Source organism: Bos indicus, chromosome 4 (genome assembly GCF_029378745.1).
Source record: "Bos indicus isolate NIAB-ARS_2022 breed Sahiwal x Tharparkar chromosome 4, NIAB-ARS_B.indTharparkar_mat_pri_1.0, whole genome shotgun sequence".
NCBI classification, from domain to species: domain Eukaryota; kingdom Metazoa; phylum Chordata; class Mammalia; order Artiodactyla; family Bovidae; genus Bos; species Bos indicus.
In genome coordinates, this window is record NC_091763.1 from 101,981,166 (window position 1) to 102,001,497 (window position 20,332).

Below are 20,332 nucleotides of genomic sequence, written 5' to 3' on the forward strand. Positions count from 1 at the left end.
GGAGAGGAGGGAGCAAGAGAGAACAAGAGGGATGCAGTGGCTGCATCCTGTGCTTTGAACATTCTAGTGTCTAATTTCCCACTGGAGTCAGAAACTGGGACCCAGGGAAAAGGATAAACTGGTGGTTCCCAATTACTTGCTGTGCTAGGAGCTGCCAAGCAGGTCCTCTCTATAAACACACTTTCCATCAAATCCTGTGACACGCCTTTCTCAGAAGTGAAACCAGCTGTGCTACGATGTGTGTGCGCACATTTGTGTGTGTGAGTGAACCACTCCGGGTGCATCAGCCTCCCACGGGGATGAAGAAACTTTTTTTACACCCTTATGGAATGACTTAGAGCAGTAAGTTCTAAATTCCAAATCATGAACCATTCGTGGGCTGTGGAAACAACTGGGGTGTGACTGATGTATTTTCTAAGGCTGCTGCTGCTTCTGCTAAGTCGCGTCAGTCATGTCCGACTCTGTGCGACCTCAGAAACGGCAGCCCACCAGGCTCCCCCGTCCCTGGGATTCTCCAGGCAAGAACACTGGAGTGGGTTGCCATTTCCTTCTCCAATACATGAAAGTGAAAAGTGAAAGGGAAGTCGCTCAGTCGTGTCCGACTCTTAGCAACCCCATGGACTGCAGCCTACCAGGCTCCTCCATCCCTGGGATTTTCCAGGCAAGAGTACTGGAGTGGGGTGCCATTGCCTTCTCCATGAAACAGAATCAAATAAAACACACACTATCTGAGGGCATCACACATAGTAAATAAGTAATTATCTGTGAAACATTCGTATTAGTTATGTATGTGATGTATGTGTGGTGTATCTGGGTCGTTACACAACATGTAAAATGATATGATCAAAAAGTCTAAGTGTTATTTAACTACAGTGCTTATGCAAAAAAAAAAAAATTATTATGAGTGACTATTATATGGCTTCATGATGGAAGAGGTAGGCATCCATGTTCTTCTGAAGCAAAATCCCACCTAAAGCCCTCCACATCCACCCCAGTCTTCCAGAATTAGTGTCAAAGACCTGAGGGATAGGAGGGAGGTGTTACAAACCTGAAACGTGTACCTCAAAGTCCTTAGGTGGAGAGAGACGAGCTGGTAGGATATATTGTTAATAACAATGCCAAATATTGCATAACAATATTTAAGGAGACTTGTGTGTGTGCTAGTTGTTCAGTCGTGTCCAACTCTTTGCGACCCCATGGACTGTAGCCCGCCAGGCTCCTCTGTCCATGGGATTCTCCAGGCAAGAATACTGGAGTGGGTTGTTATTTCCTTCTCCAAGGAGGCTCGTGAACTACCACAAAGACTTTTAAATACTAAGGTGCAAACTCTTACACAAAAGATAATCACATTCTGCTAAAATCCTGAACTTTGAATAAATATTCATTTATTTATGACCTTTTACTTAAGTTTTGAAGGCTGTTTATGGGGTTCTGGTCTAAATTTTTAAAAATACAAATGGTCTCCCTTTTCTCACTGTGCAATTGCCACATTCCAAGGAGCTTTATTTTCCAGGGACCAGGAGGCACTTTTGAAATATTCTACCACCTACTTGCCCAAGATCACAAAAAAGAGAGTTCTAGAACGTTTTCTGGGGCTGAGGGATGTGTAACTTCACCATGAAATCATACTAAAATGCCTTTCTAAACTCTCTGGGAAACTCAGCCTTGTATCAACAATCCTTTGAAGTTTGTAATGTTTTCACCTGAAAAAAAAAAAGTTTATACTCTTCACACAGCCAGAAGTTAGAGATAACGGAGAAATGAAAAGTGATTTAAACCAAGATATAGGTCTACAGAGGGTCATTCCTGGACTCGGGTCATTTATCAGCACTCTAACAGCCTCTCTATGCACAGCAGGAGAGGGGGACCAGCTGGTTACGGACAGTGGAAGAGAAGAGAAGACATCACACAGGGAAAACCATAATAGCTCGGAGGGAGCCAGCAGACAAAACTGGTGCAAAGGGACATGACTGTGTGGCTAAACAAACAAATCAGGAGAGGCAGAACATGACCAAAGCCCAGTGGGCTTGGCTGGAAAGACCTCTCTCAGAAATCGCATGCAGATTGTAAAGAACAAGAAGAGCAGAGACAGAGAGGAGGACTAGAGTTACGAGGAAGGTCAAGGAGGAAAACTAAGGAATCCTTGTTTCTGATAAGAACACAAATACAGGTCAGGACAAGCGCATCCTTCACTTCTGTGAGGGCCAGGGAAAGGGAACCAGTGAGGCCCACATCCCATGTCGTATATCCTAGCCCTGGCCTGCAAACACTGCCTACAGGTACCCCTGAGGCCTGCTCCCTCGAGCTCCCTCCGGGCCAGGTTAAGAGCTCCAGACAGACATATCGCCTTGGTCCTGCTGACTCCTCATCCTACTGGGAGGGGCCTGCTAGGGGAAACCAGAGCAGGCCTCCTAAAATGTGGGTCCCGAGCAGGGCCCTCTCATTCGGATCCAAGGTCGGCCCTGTGATGAGGAAGGCATTGGTCCTTGGAGAGAGCGCACAACAGGGGTAGGAGTGACTGAGGAAGGGACCATTGGAAAAATGAGCTGCTTGAGTCCCAGTTCCCGTCTTAACTCTAAATGTCTGGATGACCTTAACCTCACCAGCCCTCAGTTGCCCGCTCTGTGAAATGAAGTGATTAGCAATTAAATGAGATGATCTCTAAAGTATTTTTCAAGTCTGAGCTCCAGATATGAGGGCTCCCATATCCGGAGCTGGTTGCAACTCTGGTCTCTCCATTGATTGCCAGGGTTGATTCGGCCGATCTGGCTGGCTAGGCAGGTGTCCCCTTCCTCTCTCATCGCTCCACATGTGACCCTCTCAAAGATGCGAGATCAGTCGAAGAGGACAACCATCTCTGATGGAGGAGGACCAGTCTTCGATCAAGAATATATGAGTGGCTGCACTCCCCTGCTAGAACCTCCAAACAAGCTCTCACGTCTAAGCTCCTATGAGTCTACAAATCAGCCCTGTAGATGCTCAAGGGCAAAATTAGACAAGAAAGGAGCAAACTGAGCCACAGATGCCTATAAGGAATGGGCTAGTCGAATCACTTGTGTAGAAGAAAAGGCTATAAAGTGGGGGAAAGACAGGGTCTCTCAAGAATGAGTCATGCAGCTTGGAGACGAATGAGAAGCAAGGAAGGCCAGGAGACATCACACGCAGTCTCGCCTGGTCTTTGTAAAAGCAAAAGTATTTCCCGACTGAGCACAGGAAGGAGGGCCCCCTGGGAAACCATCTCTCTCTGGCTCACACATTTCCTGGTGGTAGGCGATTAGCAGATCGCCTTACAGACAAGTGTGAAGGTGACTTCCCACTGCTCCAGCTGCCCAAGGTTCCAGTGGTAAAGGCTGCAGAAGTCTCCTCTTCTGTCCCCACCCCCTTCCAGCTTGCTGAGCTCAGGCAAAAGGGCCTTTTCACCTCGAAGCCAGTAACATGCTACCTGACTGCTGCTGGGGCCAGTACTACCCTAAGATTCAGGACTGACTCCAGCTTTGAGTCCTCGTTCTCATCTGGATAGATGAAAGTCCTTGTAGGCTTCAGAAGCGGTAAAATGTAAAGAGGGGCAGTTTTTCTTTAGTTTGGCCAACAGTGAAGCACCCACTTGCCTCTCCTGCCAGGTCATGCCAAATGAAACAGTGGCACCCCAGGTATCCCACCCACTTCTGGGTAGCCAGGATCCTGTCCACGTCTGGTAAGCATTTCTGCCTCCGCCTGCCTACCTCCGAAGGATGGTAATGTAAGAAGCGCGAACAGGACACAAACACAGGTGTGTGTCCACTGGGCCCTGCTCTGTACTTAGTTCAAACACTGGGCCAGTCACTCGGTGCCATGAATAAAGGGCCCGAACGTCTCCCCCTCCCACAGGCCCACACCATCATCTCCTCCTGACCAGTTTAGGGCAGAGACTGCCAAGGTTCAAATTGGTCACTCCGGTCACGGTGTCCTCTGGGCAAGGAGAGGCCCTTGGCAGGAACAGAAGGAGAAGGGAGAGGAAGTCGGGGGGAAGGCGGGCCCTTCCCTGTTTGCACAAGAGCAGCTCTGCTTTATTCTCTGGCTTCTCAAGCCAAAACACACGAAAAGCTACTGGACCGACAGATTATGATCTAGGAGGCCCCTCATCAGATTGCTTGTGAGAGGATGGCAGGTTAATCAAGTATTAACCATTTTCACCATAAAGGGCTGGTTGTCTACCAGGAGTTTGGAAAAGGGAGGAGACTGAACACAGAGCCTGTTGGGGAACCACAGTGGAAGCGCCTGCCAGTCAAGGGGCAAGCAGAGCACCATAAGCACGAGGTAGATTGTGTTTTCAGTGGAATCTCCTGCTGGCTGAATTGCTGGCAAAAGCTCCCACAGTGAAGAAGATAGAAGGAAAACTACCATTGGCTCTCAGGGAAGAACTCAAGATATGCTGACCCCAGCTCAAATACACAGGGGCTCTCTAACTCATATTGTATAATAATCGACATCACATTAATATAGTCGTGGCCATTATTTTAAAGGGCTTCCCTGATGGCTCAGACAGTAAAGAATCCACCTGCAATGCTGTAGACCTGGTTTCAATCCCTGGGTCGAATAGATCCCCTGGAGAAGGAAATGGCAGCCCATTCCAGTATTCTTGCCTGGAGAATCCTATGGACAGAGGAGCCTAGCGGGTTACAGTGCAGGAGGTCACAAAGAGTTGTGCACGACCAAGCAATTAACACTCATTATTTTAAAAGATACAAACAATTGGCAAAGCACAGATTGTTCCTGACACACACATAATCAGATGTGCTTTATGTCCATGCTCTGCAGATAACAGCTCTTCATCAAAATCTGACAGAAATAAAATTATGTAGAAATACATTTACTGATACGAAAATATATGGCCAGTATGGCCAGTGATTTCTGTTAAATGGGGAAGGTTCTTAACAGAAGAGGATGTACAACATAAGCACATACATATAAAATATTCCAGTTCAAAATGTAAACATTTCTTTGGGTGAAAAGATTTGGGGGGGTTTCTTTTCTTTTTTAACTGTATTTTCTAAAATTTTTTTTACAATGGGCATATATTACATGTGTGTGGGTTTTATTTTTTAGGTTTAAAATATATGATACAGCAGGGTCAGCCTGGAGAGGGGAGGAGACACCCTTTTCCAGTAAAGGGGGCAGGCAGCGAGCCCTTCTCATCACAAGCACCCAATGCTCTTTGCGCCTCTGCTGCCCCCGTGTGGCTGCAGGAAGACCTGACATCTGGAACCCCTAGACAAGACCCAACCTGGACCAAACTCCATTATGTTGGACGGATTCCTCTTTCCCTTTTCACCATTTCATGGCCTGGATTTGTCCCACTCATGAATATGGGGGTTTTGCAATAGCGATGGCTAAGACAGGAGGTGGGATGGACTAGAATCTGCTCAAGATGCTTATAAAATGGATACAGACTCTGGTGGGGGTTTAGGACCCAGAGAACCACTCTGGCAAGAATAAAGGTGGAGATAAGAAGGGATGAAGCCTCAGGAGACTAATCGCCAAAGACAAGAGCAAAACCGGAACCCTGAAGTGCCACTGGAAACCAGTTCCTCTGCGTGGGGGATCAAGGTGATATCACATGGAGCTGGTGACATTTTCTTACTTCCGTTGTTTGTCTACAGCGTGCTGGAGGTGACTGTCCTTGACCTGCCATATGAGCACACGTTCCCAGAAATGCAGAGAGAAACCCAGTGGGGTCACAATGCCCACTTTTCCTACTGATGGTATTTTTAACTGATGACTCAATTAGCCTGCTGTTTGAGCAATAGACCATGAAGATTTAGGAAACGGGAGCCAAATTTTACACTATTATCAGATGACATGTAAATAGATTTACCCTGATCCCTTAACATTTGCAAAATTGTTATTAGGCATTAATGCTAAGCCTTAAAATGATGAATTAATATTTTGCTTACCTAAAAGTCAATTTTTCTCTGCTTGGATTGTTGGATCTATAACAGCTAAGGGCAACTTGATCCCTTGACTAATGAATACTTTAATTTTCAAAGCATGAGCAGACTCTGAACACACACACACACACACGATGAAACTCCTCAACCACCGTTTCTCAGCCCTATACCTTAACGTGACCCAGGATAAAGCTCATCAAGGCTCTAGGGCCAGACTGCCTGTCTTCAGATGCAGCTCTGGCATTTACTGTGTGACCTTGGACAAGTCACCTAACTTTTCTGAGTCTCCATTGAGTTCAGTTCAGTTGCTCAGTTGTGTCCGACTCTTTGTGACCCCATGGACTGCAGCACACCAGGCCTCCCTGTTGAGTCTCCATTACCTCCTCTATATAATAGGGATAGTAATAGGACTAGGTCATAGGGTCATCAGAAGGTTAAATGAGTTATTATCTATAAAGTCCTGAAAACAGTACCTGACACAGGAGATGCTAGATGAACTCATTAATCCATCTGTCTTACAATTATTTTTCAAAATGGATTTAAAATGTAATCAATTAATTAACTTTTAAACACAGTAATTAAAAACTTTTTAAAAAACAAACTTGGTTTTCTCTCCTTTTTTTTCACTAATAAGCACTAATTTATTTTACTCAAATTGGGTGACAAAAAAGTGGCGACTCCCTCCTTAGCCACCTCTATAAAGTCTGATGTCATTTTCAGGAGAATCAGACTCATTGACCATATTCTCTCCCAAGCCTCTTCCTTAACTCCCTCTTCATGAAAGCCCTTGTCAGCGTCAGCCTCTTCATCAATCTCACATATTTTAGGGAAAGTAAAGGACATGCACAGGCGTGTGTATGTGTGTGCACAGGCATGTGTCTGTGTATGTATGCGCACAGGCGTGTGTGTGTGTGTGTGTGTGTGTGTGTGTGTGTGCGCACATGCACACCGGCGGCAGGAACAGGTGCATGGAGCATGGCCGCCCTGAGCATCCTGGCACAACTACTCTTTCAATGGCATCTCTTCTCCTTTCTTCCCAGCTCCCTTTCTGATCTGCCCCTCTCTCCCCACCTTCCATCAGGCATCCTCACTCCAGGGACCCTCACCTGTTGGTGTTCTCCAGAACCTCCACCTTCTTCCGAAGCTCCAAGTTCTCCGTTGAACAAGACTCTACCCTACAGAAGAGAGAGAAAAAGAAAAACCCGAGTTTTATCAGGGGAGCAAGCACTAAGCCAGGAGCTAGGATGAAGGCAGGTGGGGTTCAGAGAAAAAATAAACAGAGAAGCAGCTACTCTGGGGAGATTAGGAAGAGAGCTAGGCCAACCTGAGTTGGGGCAAAGGGTGACACAAAAGAAAAAAAAAAAAGAGATTAGTAACAAATGGCTCAATAATGGGAAATGAATTGGAACGGTACACAATGTAAACTTCTTATGTGCTGAGGACAGTCACTCAGTCGTGTCTGACTCTTTGCAACCTGATGGACTGTAGCCCGCCAGGCTCCTCTGTCCACGGGATTCTCCAGGCAAGAACACTGGAGTGGATTGCCATGCCCTTCTCCAGCGGATCTTCCCAACCCAGGGATCAAACCCAGGTTTCTTGCACTGCAGGTGGATTCTTTACCATCTGAGCCACCAGGGAAGCTCAAACTTCTTAAAGGGTTTTTCCAACTTGATTTCTCTTGACTTTTCCCTATGGCTCTCAATGCTCATCACACTTCTCCCTCCGTATTACAGGGTCTGAATGCTGCTAGCTGTGCTCTTGGCCAGGAAGACTGACAGGGCTTGAGGCAGGGGGAGAGGAAAGGACAAGACCCTAGGACCTCAGGACAAGGAACCAAGGTGCTGGAGGAGGCATGCCCCAAGGGGCCATAAAGAGATTTTCATCGAAACATCTTGACCCCAGATACCTCAACAATGATTGGTAATAATTCTTATTACCAAAACCTAAATCAGGAGGAAGAAACACTGACTTTCAGCAGGAACTTCAAAAACCAGCCAGGATCCACCAATTGCTCCTCTCACCACATATATATAAAGATTCATTTCTAGATCTAGGGACTCACTCCCATTTTAAAATGATATTAGTTTGTCAGATGGGAACTATTTTCTAGGGTAATACAAAATTGTGTTTTAATTTATGTTTTTCTAAGAGCCCTCCTGATATTCCAGGCTATTCAGAATAACACAAGGTATCTTCAAGTGTTTTTGTGCAAAGTCACTCACCTATAACATGAATCATAGCAGACAGAAAATAAAGAATGCCAACTTGTCTTATATCCCCTGCTGCTTTCTCAAGGGTGCAAGGCAGTGTGGCCAAGGGTAATTGATTAATTAGCCCCGCTCTTTTCTGCCAAAATAGCACCTCTCCTCTGAGAAGTCCAGGAATGTGCATGAAGGTTTGTATTTGTGCTTATTTGAAAGTAAGCCTTCAAGGATTTATGAACCCTTGGTTGAAAACAGTTCTGTACAAATGCCTACTAAGATCAAAAGTGGAAATGTGTTAGTCACTCGCAAGTCCAGCTCTTTGCGACTCCATGGATTATAGCCCATCAGGCTTCTCTGTCCATGAGATTCTCCAGGCAAGTATACGGGAGTGGGTAGCCACTGCCTTCTCCAGGAGACCTTCCTGACCAAGGGATCGAACCCAGGTCTCCTGCATTGCAGGTGGATTCTTTACCATCTGAGCCACCAAGAAAGTTGTACTTCTTTAATTTCTTGCTAGATTTATAAGGTTCTCCTCTAAAAACCACTAGGTGGCAGGCAAAACACAGGCTGATAAACCAACAGCCTTTGCTGGGAGCCAGGTGAGAAACTGAACCCCCTTGTCATGGAAATCAGGGGCCCCCTGGCACTCACATTTCTCTACGTGAATTGCTCAATACACACAACCAGTTTGGCAGGAGGCTTACTTTTTCTCCAAGCTGTCCATGTATTCTTTCTTCTTCCTCCTACTTTCCTGGGCTGAAATCTGCAATGGAAGGGGAGACAAGAGGATTACACTCCAGCTGTTACCAGTAAGGGACAACAGAGGATGAGATGGTGGGATGGCATCATTGACTCAACAGACACGAGTTTGAGCAAACTCCAGAGACAGTGACAGACAGGGAGGCCTGGCGTGCTGCAGTCCGTGGGGTTGCAAAGAGCTGGACACGACTCAGTAACTGAACGACAACAGAGCAGTAAACCCAGATGACTGGAGGCCGTGAGCACAGAAATCACAGAAGCCCTGCTCACTTCTGCGGCCACTTCCCATTTCTTTAACCTGCTGGCTCATCTACTAATCGCCTCTCCTGTTCCCCGTGGTTTCAATCAGTCTATGCTCTCATCTACTTTAACAAATTAGGCCACAAGTGAGAAGGATGGTGGTCCAGGAGTCAGACCAGAACATGTACATCATGAACCATCTCTATGGTCTCAGAAAAATGACTTCAATTCTGTGGACCTAGTTGGGTCACTGTAATACATAATATAAGCCAGTTGGGGTTAGTTACACAGAAATTCCCTGGTGGTTCTGCATGTGGGTGAAGAATTATGACTCTAATCTCTCTCCTCCTTCCTCCCTTAGTCTCCTCCCTCCTGCTCTATGCACACCCTAGCCATGCCAACGTTTTTTTGTATTTGTGCTTATTTGAAAGTAACCCTTCAAGAACTTATGGACCCTTGGTTGAAAACAGTTCTGTACAAATGCCTACTAAGATCAAAAGTGGAAATGTGTTAGTCACTCAGTCAAGTCCAGCTCTTTGCGACTCCATGGACTATAGCCCATCAGGCTTCTCTGTCCATGAGATTCTCCAGGCAAGTATACTGGAGTGGGTAGCCACTGCCTTCTCCAGGAGACCTTCCTGACCAAGGGATCGAACCCAGGTACTATAGGGGCCCAGGACTTCGAAACTGCTAGACCCAGGTATAGAAGAGCCAGCAGAATTTTTTAACAAAAACCCCTATCGAGAAAAAAATTAAGAAGCACCCATAATATATTGATATTTATGTATTTATAATATTATAATTTATAAATATTTATAAATTGCATAAATGCCTACTAGGGGAAATATTGTATATATCATGAAATAGAAATTTTAAAGTCTGAGATGTTTTTAAATGTAAGTGGGAGTTCTAATATTTTCCTCCCATGCTTGAATAGGTTATCTTGAGCATCATGGAGTATGCACACCCAATTTGGGGACCCACTGACCAGAAGATGGATGGCAGGGCTGGAGGATGACAGGGCCAAGCCTTGGTCCCGAACCAAGGGCCAGGCCAGTGTTGGCCACCGGGAAGGTGGGACAGGCACATGGCTCGGTTCTGCTCACTGAAGTGCCTGCATCTGATGGACCCACCTTATTCTTGATTTTCCTCCGGATTTTCTTTAGGGCCTTCTCCTCTGATTTCGTCAGGGGCAACTTGGTGGGGATGGGATAGCCCTCAGCGATCAGGGTCCTCTTCTCCTCCTCCGTCAGGACCAGGGGGCCTGATCCCTGCAGCTTCTGTGTAGACCAAGGAGCAGAAAAGGGTCAGAGAGGAGCAGCCGGGAGCTCCTGAGGGGCGCCTCCTGAGGGGCGAGGAGGGTCTGATATGATGTCTTGCAAACAACTAAGGAAAAAGGACGCCCATCTGTTCGGGTAAGAAATGGGCACTCTGAAGTGGAAGCAAAAAAATGGAGAAGATACCCGTGTGAGTGTTACAACCCAAGGATTATAATTTAAGGGAACAGGTAAAGAAACCTCCACCCGTTATTTCCCACAAAGTACCCCACTGGCTAAAACATGCAAATTAAAAGACAGAACTCATTTCCTACATCCCTGGAGGTTTCCTGTCGTCAGAGTGATAAGGAATTCACTTGGAGTTCTGTGGAAAGTTTTGTTGTTCTCCTGAAAAGGCCATTTTACAAGATGCTCTCTATACACTAGGAGCCGCTTCTCAACCTCCACTTCCAGCTAAAGGGTTAGAACTCCCAGGGACGCACCGGCAGGCTTGCTCCACGAGTCTCTGGTCAGCACTGTCCTAGACTATCCATCGTCAGTGGAGACGACAACTGTAGCTCATCCCATGTCATCCATACTAGGACAATGTGTTTATAATTAGGCAATAAATGGAGGACCTATTGCATATTAGCTCTGTGTTAAATGCATGGAGGAATCAAAACGAGCTCTGTCTCTTAAGTAGCTAATGATCGAGACCAAGGCTGAATTGACACACAGGAAAGAACGAGAGCAATTAAATGCTAGACGGTGATATTCACTCCAGGTGCATTAATAACATAAAGAAAGAGAACACTTGTGTGAGTCTCTGCGATAAGGGAAGGCTTAGGGTAGCAGATAAGACTTGAACTGGGCCTCCTGAAAGAAAGGGGGTGATTTACACAGAGAAGGACTTTCCAACAAAAGGCAGCCTTGTAAAGAGTAACAGAAGAAGCCGCTCTGCCTGGACGGGGTGAGCTCTTGAAGCTGCTGCAGGTTGGGCACATACAGAGGGTGTTAGTACCCAGCAGAGGTATGAGGGCTTGATGCCAACAGATAGTAGGGAAACACAGCACGGATGCTGAACCAAAGTCTGACGTGGGGAGGATTTAATCCATGACCATGGAGAATGAACTGATTGTGGCAGGACCCACAGACCCATAGAATGAACACCATTGCAGTAATCAAAAGAGTGAAGGGTTAATGGTGAGAGGATAATGATGGAGTGGAAAGAGGTAACCCACTGGCCCTCAGTAATAGTGATAAATAAGATCATAGCCACAGATCTAAGAACTTGCTGAGTTTCTGAGACAGACTGCATTCAACTTTTCAAAGTTATACTAATTGATAGATGGCTTTTCTAGAATTTTTACATATCTCACTTCATTAAATACTTTGGCCACCTGATGCGAAGAGCTGACTCATTTGAAAAGACCCTGATGCTGGGAAAGATTGAGGGCAGGAGGAGAAGGGGACAACAGAGGATGAGATGGTTGGATGGCATCACCGACTTGATGGACATGGGTGTGGGTGGATTCTGGAAGTTGGTGATGGACAGGGAGGCCTGGCATGCTGTGGTTCATGGGGTCGCAAAGAGTCAGACACGACTGAGCGACTGAACTGAACTGCATTCCAATTTGCTCTATGTGATATTATAAATTCAGTAAGGTTGACTATGATTTTTAAATCCTCAGAGAAATCAACTGACTATTCAAAACAATGCAAAATTAATTATATATGCCTATTTTTTATTTGGAGAAATTATATATGTGAGGAATGAATAATGACTCATGAGTTCCATCCTGAGACACTGGGTTAAGAGCTGAACCACAGATAAAAAGGGTTAAATTATATGCGTGTGCTTTAGACATCAAAACGTTTCATCTCAGAGCAATTTTTCAGTTCATTGAAGATTGTTTATTTAAATAATAAGCTATTTCCTATCCTAGGTCACAAAGACTGCCTAAGTTGATGATAAATATTTGTGATATAATTTTGAGAAGAATGACAACATTTTTATTCCTCATGGTTGTAGCTATAAAAAATATGCACATGAATAAAAACCGGAAGCATGCACAGAAAAGGAAAAGAACGTGTTAGCACGATGAGATCACAGGCAGTTTTTAGAAAATGTTCTCTAAGTCTGTCATCCCCCAGCTTTAGCAATCAGACTGAAAACTTCCCAAAGGAAGAAAAGCCAAGTGGCTCGGAATGGCAGCCACGCTGGGTGAAGCTCCAAACAACAGGATGGGAGGATCGGGTTGCAGGGATGCAGGGACACTCACATGAGGAGCAGTGAGGAGCGGGGAGCTGGCCAGCGCCGAGGGGGCCCGCGCTGGGGCCCTGGCGGGGCTGTGGGTCTGCGGAAGGCCAAAGGGGTGCAGGCGCGGGCTGGGGCTCAGGCTGCCCTCGGAGTCGCTGCTGTTGCTGCTGGGAGGAGTGGGCGGTAAGTGCAGGTGGTCCACGGAGGCTGAGGGGAAAAGAACGGATTGCATCCATCAGGGAGCAACAAAGCAGGACGTGGGGGCACTTAAACATCCAACATCCAACCTAGGACAGTCGAACAAATGGATGAGGAATCTCTCCGAGTGGACATGGAACAGCCTCCAAGATGTACTGTGAAGGCAAAATTTAAGTGTTTCTTTCGAAAAACTGTAGACTGAATTATTGGGTTCCAACTTGATACAGCCTCAAGCAGGTGCTTTCTTGGCTTGATTTTCTGGCTTTATTGTGGATAATGGGCTTCCCTGGTAGCTCAGTTGGTAAAGAATCCACCTGCAATGCAGGAGACCTGGGTTCGATCCCTGGGTTGGGAAGATCCCCTGGAGGAGGGCATGGCAACCCACTCCAGTATTCTTGCCTGGAGAATCCCATGGACAGAGGAGCCTGGCAGGCTGCAGTCCATGGGGTCACAAAGAGTCAGACACGACTGAGCAACTTAGCACAGCACATTGTGGATACATTTTTGGACTGGATTTTTGAGTTTTACTTTGGTCAACAGGAGTTTCAGTAGATGTGACATAACTGTGTGCTGGTCTCAACCTACAGATGAGAGAAATAAATCAAGGTGCAAGACAGTGTATAAAGTAGACTTCCTTTTGTATGAAAAAGGAGAGAAAGAGAATACAGACCCTATTTGCTTCTAACTACATAAAGCAACTCGGGAAAATATGTAAGAAAGTAATAAAATTATGACAAAATGGGGACATGGGAAATTACAGCAGGTAGGGATGGTGCTGGCATAACGTTCCCTCTCTTCATTTCATATAGTTTCCACAGTTTGATTGTAAACCACCATGTTAACGTATCAAGATCTTTAAAAAAGAAAAAAAAAAAAAAAATAGCAGAAGCAGGGAGCCCATGAGGGTTTGAGAAAAGCTCATTTGTTTCTGCAGGAATGTGCATGGCAGGGCCCACAGGCCAGATGCCAGGCATTCTTGATTCAGATAACACCCAATCCATCTGTGGATAGAAAAGCAGGCACTGGGAGATAAATGAGGGGGAGCAGGGTGTCCCCCGCAACGTCCCCCAGCATCAAGCATCCCTCACCTCTCCCCAGGGAGACACCCATACTCTGCCAGGCCTTGGGGCCTTGGTCAGTGCCGCTCAAGCACCTCCAGGGCAGCGGAGACAGGTTCCAAAGGAAGTGCTGTCTCTGAGTTCAACCTGACACATGAGCTTTGGGGGTCTCACTCTTTTTCTGACTGTGAATCTTCACATCGTGCTGGAATACCTTGATGGCCAGTCACCATTACTGAGCCAAGGGACGTGACCTTGGGTAAGCCTTGCACTCCGCACGCCTCCTGGGACCCCCAGGACAACAGAGCCCCGAGTGCAGCGGCTCTGAACTGGGCGAGGAGCCCGGGGGCCGCATACACACCTGGACTTGGTCAAACAGAGAAGAGCCCGGGGCCATGGGAAGGCCTCCTGCCTGAGATACTGAAGATGGAAGGAGCCTTTCTGAGACACAGCTACTCACCTCAGAAAAAGGGCCCTCAGAGCTGCCTTTGGAGGTGAGAAGCTGGAAGCATGGGGCTCTTCTGCTCACTGAAACACTGACTGTCCCAGGGAACCACAGGGGATCCATCTCTCTCAGTCACCTCCCCACCTTGCCCCACCCCCACTAACAGCACATACTTTTTCCTCTTTCTTTCTTACGCTAACCCCTCTCTTTTCTCTTTCTAACCTACCCTGCCGTAGAGCTCCCTGGTTTTTTAGAGTCCACGGGCACTCCTAAAGCTAAAGAATATTCTAAAACAATCCCATACATCTCTATTGTCAACTCTTTGGCCACTGCTTCCAGGAAGCTAAGGAGGGTAGGTAGGCGTCTTAAATACGTGTTCACCTAGAAAGGAGTTCTAAGAGTGTTAAGTAAGGTTTTCCCAACCCCATGATGACCTACGGGACTCTAGTGTCAGGTCAATTAATAAGCGTGGAAGCTGTTACCCTGGGGTGTCTCCAGTGCTCTGGCCACTTACACAGGCAAACCAAAATCCAATCCTGTAAATGCTTCAAGGTTATCAGGCTGGAATCTAAGGACAACTGGTCACAAACAGCCAACTAAGTTTTAAGTTATAGCCCATCAATAATCTCCTTACTTTGCTTCCACCTTCTCTTTATAAAAGTCTCCCCCCAGCTCTTGTCAGAGGAAACTTCTAACCAGTTTGGCACTGCAAAGTCTAATTAATTTTTGCTCAAATAAGCAATTGAAATTTTTAAGTTTTTAGAGCTTATCTCTTAACAATGTTTCCTTTGGACTTCAAGGAGATCAAACCAGTCAATCCTAATGGAAATCAGTCCTGAATATTCATTGCAAGGACTGATGGTGAAGCTGAAACTCCAATACTTTGGCCACCTGATGGGAAGAACTGACTCATTGGAAAGACCCTAATGCTGGGAAAGATTGAAGGCACGAGGAGAAGGGGACAACAGAGGATGAGATGGTTGGATGGCATCAGACTCGATGGACATGAGTTTGAACAAGCTCCGGGAGCTGGTGATGGACAGGGAGGCCTGGAGTGCTGCAGGCCATGGGGTCACAGAGAGTCAGACATGACTGAGCTACTGAACTGATTTTTAACAATGTTTATCTTTTAGCCATGGTAAACAAACAAGCAAATAAAAACAAAAGTAAAACAAAACCCGGGAGCAGACAAACCTCACAGGGGCTCCTGGTGTCTGCCATGCAGAGCTATTAGTCTGGAGAATTAGTCAAGAGTACTAGAGCTTACTTTTCCCTTTGGCTGGGCACAGTCCAAATTATTCTAGTACTTTTCTCCTTCCCAAGAAGAAGGTGCTCCACACACACAACAAAATGGAAATGGCATGGCAGGAAAAGTGAAGCAAACTCGAATCTCCTCTTACCCACTTATTGAGAGCTACTGCCCTGGTCACAAGTGCCTCAGTATCAGATTTCTAAATTCACTTGAAATATGGCTCATGGGTTACTTCCTGACAAGGCTGGGGACAACAAGCCACTTTGCCTAGAAGCCCCGCTGCATTCAAGGATGTTGGATTTCCTCCTCCCTGTTTATCTAGGATAATGAGGAAAGATGGCCACTTCAAGGAAGGACCCTGAAACTCTTCTCCTCTACAGAGCCGAGATTCTGAAGCCACTACGGGGTTTACTGGTACTGTGATGACATTTTCAGAAGCATATGGCAACACAGATGGAAAGAGCAAAATGTATTTGATAGTTGTTACCAGTATCACAAACATGAAAGGAATTACTTTCTTTAAAGCTGAAAGGCACTAAAATGTGTATCACTCAGTTAAAATAAATATTGTCTCAATATGGATTTTAGTTAGTATCACTCATTATAAAAACTAAATCCTGGGACTTCCCTGGCAGTCCAGTGGTTAAGACTCCACACTTCCAAAGGGGCGTGGATTCAAAGAGAACTAAGATCCCATATGCTGTGCTGTGTGGCCAAAAAAGTATAAAAAAATAATTGAATCCTTTCTTTCCTGATGACAAAGGTAAATGCCAACCTTGATTAAAGTATCACGGATAAATCTTGAGTATGTTTCTGGTGGGATGAAGTAGACTTTGTTTCCGTGAGCATTGCTCCTATATATTGTAACATCTGCACCTTATGTCCACATCATAGCACAGATACCTTTCCCATGACAAGCCCGTATACTAGTTTCTTATTTGTTGATCACATTGATGAGCTGTCCTTCTAACCATGTGCTGAAAGTATAAATAAAAAGGGAAGGAATGGCATGTCTTAAGGCACTGAATTAAGGAGCTCGGCAAAGTATATCAATTAAAAAGGCAGAGAGAGCTTCCTAGACTGTATGAGACTTAGGGGTCTGCATTCAGAATTCCTACCCATGGGCTTCACAGGGGACAAGGAAAAGACTGACACAGGGAAAGAAGAAAGTGAGAGTGTAACCATTTCAAGTACTGACACCACTTATTTCTAAATAGACGCAGGAATAGAGGAGTGGTAGTGGTTGGTGGGGATTTAGTCACTAAGTCGTGTCCAACTCTCGCGACTCCATGGACTGTAGCCCACCAGGTTCCTCTGTTCATGGGATTTCCCAGGCAAGAATACTGGAGTGGGTTGTCATTCCCTTTTCCAGAGGATCTTCCTGACTCAGAGATTGAACCTTCATTTCCTATATTGCAGGCAGATTCTCTACCAGCTGAGCCACCCGAAAATCAACATTTAAAAATACTGAATTGCCAGACAGATAAACTGTGAATTCACTTCACAAAGGATTTAAAATTAGAGTTTGTTTTAAGCCAGCAAGTTGGCTTTGTAAATGCCCATTAGGTCTGTACTGATCATCACGCCAGGGCAGGGAGCTGGCTTTCACTCATAGGATGGCTTGAGGGCAGGGGTTCCCGTGTTCCCTTGTCAGCACCCAAGTCACGAGAGTCTATAAACATGTTGAAAGGTCACCCTGGCTTGGAGTAAAAGTTGAAGATTTACTTGAAAATTAAGCATACACATATATGGGAAAATACAATTTAGCTTTAAAGTTTGTATTTAGAGTCAAGAACAGCTATTTCATAAAACGAGCTCTGCCTCCAGTACAATCAACAGCCCCCACTTTCCCTGGGGTGGTGCACCCACACCTGTTAGCCCAAAGGGGAGAGGAGACAGACCTTCCTTGGGAGAGAAGTTTAGGAACTGATCCACTTCATGAGGCTCCAGCTTAATCTTAGGAATAATGGTCTGGCATGAGGAATCAACCTAAAGAAAGAAATTCAAACACAGTTTTTAAAAGCCAATAACAAACCTGAAGCAACACCCCAGGGAGCTATTTGTCATCCTGTCTTCCTCCCAGGGCTGTGCTAGGGCTGGTGAGGCCCGGCTGAGCGCAGGCTGCTTCTTGGACTGGGAGGTATTTTAGTCCTTAACCCTCCCCCATTGCCAAATCTGGCCGTACAAGTGAGGGAGCCCTCAGAATTCTCATCTAGATGAAGCAGCCAGGGCTCACTTGTCAGTGCTTCATTCTATTGTGTTTATGGTACTGTACAGGCATTTTACTGCAAGGAAATCCAACCAGTCCATTCTGAAGCAGATCAGCCCTGGGATTTCTTTGGAAGGAATGATGCTAAAGCTGAAACTCCAGTACTTTGGCTACCTCATGAGAAGAGTTGACTCATTGGAAAAGACTCTGATGCTGGGAGGGACTGGGGGCAGGAGGAGAAGGGGACGACAGAGGATGAGATGGCTGGATGGCATCACTGACTCGATGGACGTGAGTCTGAGTGAACTCCAGGAGTTGGTGATGGACAGGGAGGCCTGGCATGCTGCGATTCATGGGGTCGCAAAGAGTTGGACACGACTGAGCGACTGAACTGAACTGACTGACAGGCATTTTACCACAAAACTAGTCTGGCACATTCCTAAAGGGTCACGGGCCTCCAGCAGGAGGAACTGTGTGAACCCAACTGCATGCATTCTCTCCAGGTTCCTGACAACTGACAACACATAATCACGAAACACTGGGTAGGGAAAGGAGGACAGGTATCTGGCCCAGGCATGGGGGAAAGGCCACGACTCTGATCTTTCTTAGTGACTTGCTTAAAATTCAAACTAAAGCATCACAGAGCAAGGAGACTAATACAGACTCCAGAAGCCGCAGCCTATAAACAGACTCAGGTAGCTATTGAGAAAGGAATTCTAGAGGGCAGCATACAGGTGCTCTGTTCAGCTCATCTTCGTTGGCCCTCATCTTCCCGATGGACGGAAGGTAAACAGCACAAGGAGTGAGGATGCAGCCAAGCCTTGGTGGTGCCACCACGCTGTGTTACCTTGTCCTGATTCCTCTACCTTCCTCAGAGGAGAAATGACTTAGAGAAGGTCAGTGGAGTCATTGTAACATAACCTGTGGCTTTGAGCATATGGAAAGTTAGGACTGGATTCCAAATATCCAGAAGAAGATGTACAAGTATCACCCTGGTCCACCACTAGACATCGAAATACCTCAAGAGAAGGTGGAGCAAAACTAAATCCTACTTGCTATAGGCATGGAACTGAGCAACTCCCAATTTCTTATGTTTTCCATGGGTAATACAATAAGAAGTGGTAGCTGGGAAATCCCTGAATTAAGTCAGGGCAACTCGCACAGCACTAGGAAAATAAAGCATGACACAGGAACAAGCATTCCTTGTTGCCACAGCCCAGAAGCTATGAATAGCACCATTGCTGTAACCACTCCCTTTCAACTGGCTTAAAAATCAATTCCAGGGAGAATTTTTTTCCAACATGGATATCCCTGAACTTTTTCAATTTTGTAATAGCATTCACAGAAAAACCGAAATGAGACTTCCAGTTTTTCTGGACAATGCCTTTAAAGGAAGTGATATAACCAGTGTTGACACCAAGTCAACATGCTCTGGATAGACATAAATACACTTTTACATATAGTTACATATCCTTAAACATATACAACCACTGGCTCCAAAAAGATTAAATGCCTTTTTGGAGAATGAGGATGTGTTATCTCTGGATCCAATCTGTTTTTATGGAAGAAAAGTGACTTTACCCCAGCGTTCATTTCCAGAGGGGTTTCCTCCTTTTCAAACGGGGTGGAGATTGCAGTGATGGTCAGCGTGACAGAGGGGACGAGTCCTGAGGGTGGCTCGTCCGTGATGGGCTCTGTCTTGATGGTTGTTGGTGGAAAGTCTGGAGACAGGTACCATTTCTCACTCTCCACTTCATCTATGGGGAAAAAAAAGCACACTGTGTGAAATCTGCTCAGGGCATCAGGTATAAGTAAAACAAGTGACCACTGACCTTTCTCCTCAAAAAGACCTCCAGCAAAGAATTATTGAGGGAGTTCTCTGGTGCTACAGGGGATAAGAATCCACCTGCCGATGCAGGGGACACGGGTTTGATCCCTGGTCTGGGAAGATCCCACGCGTCTCAGGGCAACTAGGCCCCTGAGCCACAACTACTGAGCCTGTGCTCTAGAGCCCGAGAACCTGTAGTGCTGAGCCCATGTGCTGCAATCGCTGAAGCCTGTGTGCCCAGAGCCTGTGCTCCACAAGAGAAGACACCACAATGAGAAGCCCTCACACTGCAACTAGAGAGTCGCCTCTGTGCTCCCCGACTCGAGAAAGCCCACCCACGGCAGCAAAGACTCAGCACAACCAAAACTATGATCAATTAATAACTAATAAAAAATACTTATTGAGAGTAGAATTAAAAGAAATGAAATGAGAACATGAGAGAGGAGATCAATGGATGAACAAACGAATGCAGAACAAGAATCTGTGCTTTCATTCACTTGAGTGTAAGGATGCCTAAGGCCGCTCTGGAAGCATGCATATGAAAGAAAGAAACCCAGCTCCCTGGCCACAGTGGGAGACTGGGTGGATGGCGAATAGGGTAGGATGGACAATTTCGGTGTGCAGTGTTTTATACTTTTTGGTTTTCAAACCAAATGAATCTACTATCTATTCATAAATGAATAAGTACATCTAAAA

At 45.9% G+C, this 20,332-nt stretch overlaps 1 protein-coding gene across 1 annotated transcript in view; it reads right to left on the reverse strand.

Annotated features, from left to right (window-relative positions):
• CREB3L2 (cAMP responsive element binding protein 3 like 2) overlaps positions 1–20,332 on the reverse strand; it is a 128,277-nt gene that overhangs the window by 13,989 nt on the left and 93,956 nt on the right. Inside the window, exons 3-8 of the mRNA XM_019959153.2 lie at positions 19,390–19,565; positions 17,501–17,588; positions 12,669–12,853; positions 10,264–10,410; positions 8,836–8,894; positions 7,034–7,102 (exon numbers count right to left, since the gene is read on the reverse strand). Of these exons, the coding sequence (XP_019814712.2) occupies positions 7,034–7,102; positions 8,836–8,894; positions 10,264–10,410; positions 12,669–12,853; positions 17,501–17,588; positions 19,390–19,565 (724 nt within the window). The remainder of the gene's footprint in view (positions 1–7,033; positions 7,103–8,835; positions 8,895–10,263; positions 10,411–12,668; positions 12,854–17,500; positions 17,589–19,389; positions 19,566–20,332) is intronic.